General features: G+C 44.2%; 1 protein-coding gene across 1 annotated transcript; it reads left to right on the top strand.

The window, feature by feature from the left end:
- The first annotated feature begins 5948 nt into the window (after nt 1-5948).
- LOC123841906 (keratin, type I cuticular Ha1-like) lies at nt 5949-9402 on the top strand. The gene is made up of 7 exons (XM_064583640.1): nt 5949-6403; nt 6505-6587; nt 7121-7277; nt 8129-8290; nt 8385-8510; nt 8635-8855; nt 9318-9402. The coding sequence occupies exons 1-7, from the start codon at nt 6056-6058 to the stop codon at nt 9400-9402; spliced, it is 1182 nt and encodes a 393-aa protein (XP_064439710.1). The 5' UTR covers nt 5949-6055.
- The last annotated feature ends 3113 nt before the right edge of the window (nt 9403-12515 follow it).

The following is a 12515-nucleotide window of genomic DNA, read 5'->3' as shown; positions in this document are numbered from 1 at the left end:
TCTTGTTGAATGGCTTCCAAAAAATCAATTCCATCCTTAAAAGACAAAGGTTTGCTATCAACAAACTGGATATTAAAAAGATACAGACATTTCCAAAACACAAAACTCCAAAACATGCTTTGAACAGAGAAGCAATCAGTAGAACAAAGGAAGATTCTGGCCAGGGATAAAGCTTTTTGGTTCTGTAAATTCTGTCATTTTTTTTTTTTTCAAAACAGAAATCTCAATCCCTGTAACTGAACCATAATTTTGTAAATAAATGTATTCTACATCCCCTTAAATACTTCCATGTGGCTTTTAAATTGTTTCCAGGTACTCTGTCATCATTATCACACATGAGGACAGATGTTCTCCACCTTGGTGGTACTTTGGAATCACCTGGGAACTTAAAAAAAGGACGGAAGCCTGAATTTGCCCTTAGAGAGTCTGATTTAACTGGTCTGGGATGTAGTCTGGCCACTGGGAGGTTTTTTTTTTTTTAATTAATGATAGTAGCTTTATTGAGTCCTATGGAGGAATATGTATATTCTTTTTTTAAAAAATTTTTTATTGTTATGTTAATCCCCATACATTACATCATTAGTTTTAGATGTAGTGTTCCATGATTCATTGTTTGTGCATAACACCCAGTGCTCCATGCAGAATGTGCCCTCCTCAATACCCATCACCAGGCTAACCCATCCTCCCACCCCCCTCCCCTCTAGAACCCTCAGTTTGTTTTTCAGAGTCCATCGTCTCTCCTGGTTCGTCTACCCCTCCGATTTCCCCCCCTTCATTCTTCCCCTCCTGCTACCTTCTTCTTCTTTTTTTTTTTTCTTAACATATATTGCATTATTTGTTTCAGAGGTACAGATCTGAGATTCAACAGTCTTGCACAATTCACAGCGCTTACCAGAGCACATACCCTCCCCAGTGTCTATCACCCAGTCACCCCATTCCTCCCACCCCACCCCCCACTCCAGCAACCCTCAGTTTGTTTCCTGAGATTAAGAATTCCTCATATCAGTGAGGTCATATGATACATGTCTTTCTCTGTTTGACTTATTTCGCTCAGCACAATACCCTCCAGTTCCATCCACGTTGTTGCAAATGGCAAGATCTCATTCCTTTTGATTGGCCATTGGGAGTTTTATTATTTATTATTTATTATTTTTTAATTTTATTTTTTAAATTTAAATTCAATTAGCCAACATATAGTACATCATTAGTTTCAAATGTAGTGTTCAATAATTTATCAGTTGCGTATAACTCCCAGCGCTCATCACATCACATCATCACATGCCCTCCTTAATGACCATCACCCAGTTACCCCACCCCCCCCTCCCCTCCAGCAACCCTCAGTTTGTTTCCTGGAGTTAAGAGTTTCTCATGGTTTGTCTCCCTCTCTGATTTCTTCCCATTCAGTTTTCCCTCTCTTCTCTTATAATCCTCTGTGCTCTTTCTTATATTCCACATATGGGTGAAACCATATGATAATTGTCTTTCTCCAATTGACTTATTTCACTCAGCATAATACCCTCCAGTTCCATCCATGTCGATGTAAATGGTTCATCCTTTCTGATGGCTGAGTAATATTCTGTTGTGTATATACACCACATCTTCTTTATCTATTCATCTGTCAATGGACATCTTGGCTCCTTCCATAGTTTGGCTATTGTGGACATTGCTGTTATGAACATTGGTGTGTAGTGGGAGTTTTAGAATCTCTACAGGTGGTTCTAATGAGCCAGGTTGTGACCCACTTGCCAAAACTAGGGTTCTAGTTCTCACTTATCCTCTCATCAGCCCTGTGTCCTTGGACAAGACATGTAGCTTCTCTGAGCCTCAGTTTCCCCAAAATGGAGGTAACAATCTCTTCTCTACCTGCTTTATATGCTTGCCAAGAGGATCATGGAAGACAGTGTTTATGGAAACACTTTGCAAACCAGATATTTTTATTAGGACTATTATTTTGATTATTGATGACTTAATATATAGAGAAGCTTCTTTTTTTTTTTTTAAAGATTTTATTTATTTATCTGACAGATAGAGAGACAGCGAGAGAGGGAACACAAGCAGGGGGAGTGGGAGAGGGAGAAGCAGGCTTCCCGCTGAGCAGGGAGCCAGATGCGGGGCTCGATCCCAGGACCCTGGGATCATGACCTGAGCCGAAGGCAGACGCTTAACGACTGAGCCACCCAGGCGCCCCTATAGAGAAACTTCTTAAGAATAGAAAAGCATAGTCATTTTTGTTGTTGTTGTTTCATGCCCAACAGTAGAATTTGTATACCATCCTGTTGTCTTTCACACCACTGTTTCCTTCTTTAAATCACTCACCTAGCTCTGCACCTGAGTATATGCTCTACTCAGCATTATTTGATACTCTTTGGCTCCAGGCCCATCGTTGGATGGGGCCCCAGGCCCTTCTCAGTTGGCATGTCCAGTGCTCTTTTGTGATCTATTTAATTGGCTCTTGGCTGTCCTGGTCTGAACTCTCAGCCCACTGGGAATATCATTCTCAGATACTTGACCCATCCCCGAGCTTATGTCCTGAAAATTTTTGCTGATTCTTTTCCTGTTTCCCTGAAAATTCATATTTGTTACAGGTACAGCTAAGGCATTTTTTGCATCTTTATATCTGGGGTCACAGTCATCATTTGAGTGCTTTGAGGTCTGAGGCTGCTGTCAGTGTCTATAGGAAGAGCAGGACTGTCCAGGAATGTGCAGCATTTTTCTCTGTAAAAGCCCATCTCATTACTTCTAGGAGGCATGCCTCATCACAAGCTTGTGGGATTTGTCACTTTTTAGCCTCCAGTTTACTGAGGAGCAAAGCAATATGTAGGAAGCCTAGGTGTGTCTTCCTGTGCGTGCTCAGAGCTGGCACTGGAATTCATGGGCTACCTCTGTTTTCTTCCAGTTCTCATGTTTTGTCACATCCTGGTCTCTCGTCTCTCTAGTTCACAGTGAGGCAGGATGGGCCCAGCAAACTTGAGTCTAGTTACTTGTGTCATTTTGGACAAGTTCACTTTCTTCTCAGATTCTTTATCGATGACATTGAAACATGCAGAGTTTGGGGTGAGGATGGAATACTATATGTGAAGGGTCCTAGTAGACTACCTGATGAGGAAGTGACATATTGCTATTCATTTCTTTCCTGCCTCACCATCTGGGCCTCAGTTTTCTTCTCCATAAATTCAGGTCTTTCTAGCTTTAGAGTTCTTTGATTCTTAGGAAATAGATCCTACTTCTGAAGTGAACTTTTATAGGGCTAAATGTTCAGGGTGAGGCAAATAGGCTTTCTCCCAGATTCTAAATCACCTTAGGTCATGCCATTGTGAATTTTGATTTTTTTTTAGATGCTAAGAAAAGGCAATCTAATTTCTATCCTGGACACATCAACCAGTCATGCAAAAGGACAGCCATTTGCCTGTGAAGAAAAGTAAATAAGTGTAATTGGTTTTGGTTCAAAAGGGTACCATTGAGAGTAGCTAGGTGAGAGAGGCCTTTGGTCAGAGAGGCCTTTGGAGGACTGATGGGGGTTGGGAAGGGGTGGGAACAAGGCTCCAATGGGAATCAGAAGCCAAAAACTATAAAGAGAGGGGCAATGGGAAGAAAGGAATCTAAGGTTTCCTTCCCCTCACAAAATCAGAGAAACTTGTATGCCAAATGTTTCCACTGTGTTTAGATATTCAGGCTCAAGAGTTAGACAGTGAATTGTTCAAATCCCAGCTCTGCCACTTATTGGCTGTGTCTTGGGAAAATTCTGAGCCTTTCCTAATCTGTTAATTTATCTATAAAATAGGAATAACTTTATAGGCCAATCTTATAGGCATGTTGGGAGGGTCAAATGAGAAATGTGCCATAGCACTTAGTGCCTTGTTTGGCATAGAATCAGTATTCATGAAGGGGTAAGTAACATCATCAGCATCACCAAAACCACCATCATCATTATCATGGATGTTAGCACAGAAACATAAGGCTGGGGGATTCCCAGGAAGTGAGTAGAGCCCATTTCCATGCCAGTACAAGAAAGGAGGCTTTGGTGGCAATGCAACCCCATGTAGAGAACATGTCCTCCTCAAGAATGACCCCAAATAGGATAACTGAATCCACAATATCAGTAACTTATCAGAGAACGTAGGGACAATGGGCTCTCTGTCAACTTCCTATTCTGGCTACCAAGTTAATGTTAAAATTTGCATTTTTGTTGATTAATTCATGAATATAGTATTGTGCCTCTAGCGTTTGCAAGGTAGGTGAATGAGGTTTTATCACCACTGGATTAGCATGGGCAATGTGCCCAGGTGTCTGCTTAACAGAATTGGATTTTCAGAAAATTCTACATCTGAGCCATCTGGGCCAACAATAAGAAGGAGGAAGGTTATGGAAATAATCATCACTCCCACCCTGATCCATATTCCCACACAATATATTACTTACATTATACAACAAAACTATGAGGTGGACAGCATATTACTACTTAAATTTAAGAGATGAAGAAAATGAGCCAAAAAGGGAAACTCGCTTCTCTGAGCTCATGTCATCAGTAAGAATGTGAACTCAGGTAGGTTAGATTCGAATGTGTGCTTTTCTGTTACCTTCATACTTCCTTTGAAATCTGGACACAACCTTATATTGTGTTGCACAAATAATTTTTTGGGACTTCTGCCTGAGCCCAAGATTTTATTTCTGTGTAGAACAAAGGACAGATAAAGTGACAAAGAATAGAAGGTGAGTGAGGAGGGCTACTTCATTAAGATTCTTTACTGGGCAATAGGGAGACTCCCAAGAGTTTGGAAGTATCCAAGGGTATCTGATCCCAGAGTTGATAGAGAGGTGTACACTCTAGGGATGACAGAGTGAAGGTGCATTCTCATGGGTTTTGACTTGTTCTGGGAGCATCTCAAGTGGGCAGAGTCACACCTTTAGGGATGTACAGTGTTCTCAGAAAGAGGATTAACTTTAGGGATTAGGTGAGAGAAATTTCCAGAGACCTTGAGATAAGGTCACCATGGATACAAAGATAGCTCTGAGCTCCTTATTCTAGTTTTCCATTCTTGTTGAGTCTGAAGTATTATGCTTCATATTTATGCTTCAACACTGCCACTTGAACTCTCTCTGTGGACTATTCCAGGCATAATTTTATTTCTAGATATTTCTTCTCTGTCTCATCTTTAGGGAGATTGTTGCTCCAGTACAGTTTGGTAAACTTCTTCTATAAAGGGCCAGACAGTAAATATTTTAGGCTCTGCAAGCCATATGGTTTCTGTTAGAACTATTCAACTCTGCCATTGTAGATGAAAAGTGGCCATAGATAATACCTAATGAACATGGGTATGTGCCACTTCATTTATTTAGAGAAAAAGGCGGCAGGCTGAACTTGGCTTGTGGGCCCTAGTTTGCTGATCTCTGCTTTGGTGTTCTTCTACCCATTTAGCCAGTTTCACTTCTCAGCCATGAACACTCCATTATTTTCAATCTCCACGTATTGATAAATTCCCTAAGCCCCAATTAATACTCTCATGAGTAGGGCTCAGGATCCTTGCAGCTAATACAGGACAAGTTTCTGCTATGAAGACAAGTTGAACCGAACACTGAAAAATGGGTAGGCCTGGGAAAAGAGGGCCAGCTGGAAGACTGTTCACTCTAGACTCTCTTTCCAGGGAATCTAGTAGCAGAACCTCATGGATGAGGAGTCCCAAACAACTCCACCCCATGTCCCTGGCTCTCCTCCCCTCTGAGTAATGGGGAGAGCCATTTGGGATTACGATGATTCTGTCTCCTTTGAAGCCATCTGATGAAACTCTGATTTTACCAGCCCCTAGCACCTAGGAGGAACCTGGTGTGACACAAGCTGAATGGAATAATTTTATGGGTTGAGGGAACTCTTTGGAGGCATCTAACTAGCATATTTTGGAGAAAAAATTAGCTGAAGCATTAGGAAGGGAAACTATGCTGTATGCCAACCCCCACCCATCAATAAGGGTATAAAAGGACTATGGAGGAAGGAGAGACTCAAACCTCACCACATCCACCTGTATTGGCTTACCTGCTCTCCATCACCTCTCCCTGAACCATGCCTTACAACTGCTGCCTGCCCAACATGAGCTGCCGCTCCACCTGCTCCTCCCGGCCCTGCGTGCCCCCCAGCTGCCACACCTGCACCTTGCCCGGAGCCTGTAACATCCCCGCCAATGTGGGCAACTGTGGCTGGTTCTGCGAGGGCTCCTTCAATGGCAGCGAGAAGGAGACCATGCAGTTCCTGAACGACCGTCTGGCCAGCTACCTGGAGAAGGTGCGCCAGCTGGAGCGGGAGAACGCAGAGCTGGAGAGCCGCATCCGGGAGTGGTGCCAGCAGCAGGTGCCCTTCATGTGCCCCAGCTATCAGTCCTACTTCCGGACCATCGAGGAGCTCCAGCAGAAGGTGAGGGGGTGCCATGTGGGGGTGCAACAGCTGCTGACTGTCCTTGAACAATAAGACATTTTCAAGTTCAAGTGGCCCTCATAGTAGACTCTTGTTTTCAGATTCTGTGTGCCAAGTCTGAGAACGGCAGGCTGGTGGTGCAGATCGACAATGCCAAGTTGGCCGCAGATGATTTCAGAGCCAAGTACGTTGAGACTTTCAGATAGGTGACCTTTAAGACCCCTGTGGCTCTCTCATGGTCTTATGGGACATTTTCTGGAAGGGAAGAGACAGCCATTTCACCCTTTTCATTTCTCTTCACAAGCCTGGCTTTATATAAAACCATTTTCAAACAGAAATCCAGACTCATATGCCGCATGCTCTTTAGTCTATATTGGTATTTCTGGAAGGCCTTCTTAAACCCCCAAATTCAGAGATTGATACGAACTATTCTTGGGGAATGGATTGGTTTTTGGGGAATAGTGGTATATTAACCAACAAAATAGAGAGGAAAGTGAGAGACTCAATTTAATGAATCCCTGTGGGCACCTTCTGGTGTTAGGGTAAGTCAAGTGTCTCTCCAGTCTATCTGTGCAGAGCCTGAGGGAAACATGGGAGAAAAGAGGCAGTAACCTGTATTAGCTAAAAGAGATTGAGACCAGCCCATCCACAAGACACAGGACAGGGGGAGTGGGATTCTTTCCTGCCTCATCCTCCCACTCTGATCTGTATGTGCAGGTACCACACTGAGCTGGGCTTGAGGCAGCTTGTGGAGTCGGACATCAACGGCCTGCGCAGGATCCTGGATGAGCTGACCCTGTGCAAGTCTGACCTGGAGGCCCAGGTGGAGTCCCTGAGGGAGGAGCTGCTGAGCCTCAAGAGGAACCACGAGGAGGTAAGAGGAAAAGGAAAAAAAAAAGTAGGCTTCAGAGCCAAGGCTTTAGCATCGGCAACCAGGAGGCAATTGCCATCAAGCTTCTCGAGTTGGGACCTCTCTCTGAAGAACTCAAGGTCAGCCAGAGAATGATGATCCTATATCCATAGCACAGAGTGAGGTAGGTTGCTTATTCTCAAGCAGCTGGAGGAGGGTTGGGCAGGTGTTGGAGATGCTGAGGAAGGGAATCCATTTATTGAGCCCTGCTCTCTCCTTATCACTTATCTGAATTAGTTGGAGAGATGGAGGAAAAAGAGAAATAAGACATGCACCTCTCTTCAACGAGCTCCCATTCTAGTCTGGGGAGGTGGCCATGTAAAGACAACACATAATACAGGTAGAGGAAGTACTATATGAGATGTACAAGCAGCATGTTCAGGGAATAATCCAGCCTACCTGGAAAGAGATAAAGAACTCTTCTCAGGCATGTCATGGGAAGGAAGAGGATTTCACACTTGGATGTTTCAATCTGGGGGAAGAGGCTGAGGAAAGACACAGAAGTGGTAGAGCAGGTATATTGAATTTGGTCCATGGACTGATATGGCTGGACATGCATTACCTATAGGGATGTGATGAGAAATGAGGTAGGACCTGCATATGCCAGGGAGTTTGGACTTAGTCTTATTGGAAATGTGAGCTTCTTTCAGGTTTCTGGGAAAGAGGTTGATGTGATCCTTATTTGGGTTTATTCCTACATCATATCTGTGTCAGTCTTGGGCCTCAGTGCATTTTTGTTGTGCTCATTTTCCTACAGTAGGAAGATAGACAGTAGATCCATTTCTGTGGCTTATTCATTCTTCTTCTTCCCTCAGGAAGTCAACACCCTGCGCTGCCAGATTGGAGACCGCCTCAACGTGGAGGTGGATGCAGCCCCCACTGTGGACCTGAACCGTGTGCTCAATGAGACCAGGAGTCACTATGAGGCCCTGGTGGAGACCAACCGCAGGGACGTGGAGGAATGGTTCACCACCCAGGTGGGCATCTCAGCACATGGCCACTCGGGACACTTGGCCCCTCAGGGCCCTTGAGGCAGGGTCTGACCCTGTCTTCTCCCCTGTGCTGTTTCAGACCGAGGAGCTGAACAAGCAAGTGGTGTCCAGCTCGGAGCAGCTGCAGTCCTACCAGGCGGAGATCATCGAGCTGAGACGCACGGTCAACGCCCTGGAGATTGAGCTGCAGGCCCAGCACAACCTGGTGGGTGTTGTTCAGGGTACTGTCCACACTCTCCTGACCTCGTGAAGCCTGGGACTTCCCTGGAACCCCATGGAGAAGCTCCCTGAGGAGCGGCTCTGTGACATTCTTTATCTTCCCTGCACAGAGGGACTCCCTGGAGAACACGCTGACGGAGACCGAGGCCCGCTACAGCTCCCAGCTGGGCCAGGTGCAGTGCATGATCACCAACGTGGAGTCCCAGCTGGCTGAGATCAGGTGTGACCTGGAGCGGCAGAACCAGGAGTACCAGGTGCTGTTGGACATCAAGGCCCGGCTGGAGTGTGAGATCAACACGTACCGGGGCCTGCTGGAGAGCGAGGACTGCAAGTGAGTAGGAGGCAAAGAACTCTGGGAAACATGTGGTGGGACTACAAGACATTGTGAGCATACACATTTGGGCCACATTTTCAACTCACAAAACAACATGCGTTTATAGAGAATTCACTATGTGACAGTTAAGCAGAAATTGAAGGTTGAAAATGAAGGGCATACATCCCCTGCCTCAGGGAGCTAACAATGGAGAAGTGGTGGTGGAGAGATTGTTACAATAACTGTTGGGTAAGGCAGATTGTGTTAGTTCCATGAGAGCTCAAGAGCATGAGAACATATTTTTCAAAAGGACAATTTTCCACCTCAGCATAAGGCCTTCTGGGATGGGGAGAAGGATTTGATAACAATCAAATTTGATTCCAACTATCTCCGACCACTGAGAATTCATGGGTTGTTTCATTAGGTACCTTAGGGCTCTCTCCACAATCCCCAATCCATTCTAAATCTTTGTCCTCCCAGGCTCCCCTGCAACCCATGTGCCACCACCAACGCGTGCGGAAATTCCTGTGGGTCCTGTGGCAACTCTCAAATGCGTTGCTCTTAATTTAAGAACTTGCATCCTCTTTGAAGACAACAATGAAGCCATTCAGATCAAGCACAGGAAAAGTCCTTAGGTCCTGCTTTTGTTGGAGCTCAACTGCCAGTTAGAAGCCTAGCCATGCCAAATGTGATATTTCTAGACGTGGAAATGCTTTCCAGATTCAACAAACAAAGACACACATCATTAACTTCCAATGTCTGGAAAATCCCTTCCTATTGAAGTTTGAGTGTCTTTGTTTCTGAAGATGTCCAGCTCCCTGTGATCCGAGCTCCAGGTATTACTTTTAGGGCATTTCCTGCATGTATTGTGTTTCCTGCTTTTCTTGCTTCTTTGGTATTCTCTGGAATGCAAGGAAGCTTCTTCATTTACTTCCCAATAAACTTTATTTCTCTGGCATAGTAAATGTGTTTCTCATTCATATTTATGTACTGTAAATAACCTGCTGTGGCTGTTTCATAAAAATATCCCTTTGTTAGGAAGAAATGCATTAAATGACTGACCCCAGCCAATATGTTCCACTGGCAAATGATGGGGAAGGGGTTCTGTCCTTCTGGGAGGTTCCCACCAAGGGAACACTGTACAGAAAACCTGGCCTCCAGCACTCATGACCATCTTGCCTTGGCTGCAGGGTCCTTGGCAATACTGAGAGTCCTCCCCAAACCTCACTGCTATCTCCCACTGTCACCCTCATCACTCAGGGTTGATTCTCTGCTCCCCTTTCTCCTAAACTGCCTAAAGATCAGTTTCTGTAGAAACTGCTGAAAGAGAAGCTATCCTCTCCTTTCAACTTGTCAGCTGTACTGGTATTGCTAATATAGATACCTGCCTTTCCCTCAAAATGTACCTTCAATGATTTCCATAAACCCTCACACTCTGGGTCCTCTTGTTATATCTCCTACTACCTGTTCTCCAGCTCCTATTAGCCTGACTTTCCCCTTTCTGTTGCAACTGGAGGAAATGCCTAGATCCTCTGCTGTGTTTCTTTTTCTCTATCCCTGTTCAGGGAGAACTAGCACCTCTATGCTGACGACTCCCAAAGCTCTCATTTTAGCTCAAGTCCTAGGTCTTCAGTTGCCCATAGGACAGTGTGAGTTGGTATTATGTTGCCACATCACATTTAATTGGACTCCAACTTATCTTTGCCAGACTGGTTCCTCTTGTTACCCACTTGTTATACTCAACACTTTGTAATCCAAAGACCCTTTAAATGCAGGCAAGTGCATCTCCCTACCTCCCTCTTTTCAAGTTCCCTCTTTCCTCTAGGTCTTTATAAATAGGTCTAAAATGTTCTTCTGTAACTTCTGTATCACTTTATTTCTTATAATTTCAAGAAAGACCAGTGTTCATTGTCTCCCCCAACAGACATTAATCCTACCCCCCACTTGACTCATATCTGAATTATTAAAGCTCTCAATTCTATTGGCCACCATCTCAATTCTTCATTTAATTTGACACTATCTAACTTACACAAGTGTAATCAACCATCTCCTGTGTGTGTCACTACTGTGTGGAGCACTGAGAACACACAGATAAGTGAGCCCCAGTCCTAGCCCACAGCATGTTCATAGTCTAGAGTGGACAAGACAAAGAGACAACCCTGCTACAGACAAACATCAATGTGGCTCAAGAAAGGTGTAAATGAAGAATGATGAATTTCTGAAGTGTGAGAGAAAGACTATACTTTCAGGGATCATTTCTATAGTTTGAAGTGTGAAAGAGTGGTAACAAGAGGCTCCAAGAGGAGGTAGAGCTCAATCAGGGCTTTGAAAGCCCAAAAATTCCATTCATACAAATATTGTCTGCTTGTCTTTAAACAGAGACTGTATCTTCACCCAATTAAAGCCTAGTGTAAAACCATAGAATACTGTAATTGGAATAAAGGAACAGTAACACTAATAAGTATTCATGAGAAGATTATTAAAACTTTAAGTACTTCCCTTCCAACTTCAATCAATGATTACTATATGATATTAGCATAATTCTGAAATAAAGTTTGATGGGGTATGTTTGGACAGATGAGTGTGTGCCGGTCTGACAAGAGGGAAAGTTTTTATGAACATGAGCTATGCCTGGTAAGGAGATGAGTGTATCTAGAGCTCGACAGACCAATTTCTAGCTGGAGCAAAGCATAAATATGGTGGTGGAAGATGAAACTGCAAAGTAGCCATGGATGAACATATCTTTGGTGCTTTTCATGGTTATCTGTGAGATTTGCTTGTAAAGAAGTTTGGCATATGATCTATCTGGCAGCTACATATAAGCTGGGTTGTGATGGGTCCTAGAAGTTGATGGGGTTGGGTGGGAAAGAAGGAAGAACAATTGGAAGGCTGATGATGGACAGTAGACTGAGTTGGGAGGAGAGTGGTGGGCCGAGGGAGGGGTGGATTTCAGAGGCACAGCCCAGGATATGGAAGCTGATTGGAGGTAAAGGCACAATGGAGAGAGAAGGAAGGAAACTAGTACTGATTAAATACCTACTTTGGGTCAACACGAGGGACACTTTTGAGCCTGAGAAAATGAAACACCAGTGGAGCTCCAGTGGAGAGAGCTGGAAGAGAATGACTGGATTTGGGAGAAATGTCGGAGAGTTACCTAAACAGAAATGATCAGTTAAAGCTGTAGAAGTTGTTAAGACTGTCAAGGGGGATGATGTTAGACTAGGGGTAACCTTGGAAACCACTGGGAGAAATGATAGAGTGGCCTCAGACTTTCCAAAGTCCCTGACATGAGGTTCCTCCTTGGTTTGGCCCAGTTCCCAAGGAGAGAGGTGACATCTGGTTATAAACAATTGGAGTGGGAAGCAGCTGAGGCAACATAGAAGTCAAAAGAAGTTGGGGTTTTGATGGGGGGGATGGTCAATGCATCCTTCTCATGAATCCTCATTAGTGTTACTGTTCCTTATTTATTCCACTTACGGTATTCTATGGTATACTTGGCTTTAATTAGGTGAAGATACTGTCTCTCTTGAAGGGTCAGGAAGATTGAGGATTCAGACAAGTCAGTGGACATAGCAATAGGGAGATCATTGGTGACCATAGGGAGAGCAGGATCTATGGGATGCTGGGGGAAAAAGCCATACATCAGTGACTCTTTCACATCTGTTTCAAATCACCAAC

The sequence above is a fragment of the Mirounga angustirostris genome, unplaced genomic scaffold, assembly GCF_029215605.1.
Source record: "Mirounga angustirostris isolate CCGP_5_RB_7025 unplaced genomic scaffold, mMirAng1.0.hap1 SCAF_17, whole genome shotgun sequence".
Taxonomy (NCBI): domain Eukaryota; kingdom Metazoa; phylum Chordata; class Mammalia; order Carnivora; family Phocidae; genus Mirounga; species Mirounga angustirostris.
The sequence above is the reverse complement of the archived record's forward strand: the minus strand, read 5'-3'. Positions and strand labels throughout refer to the sequence as shown.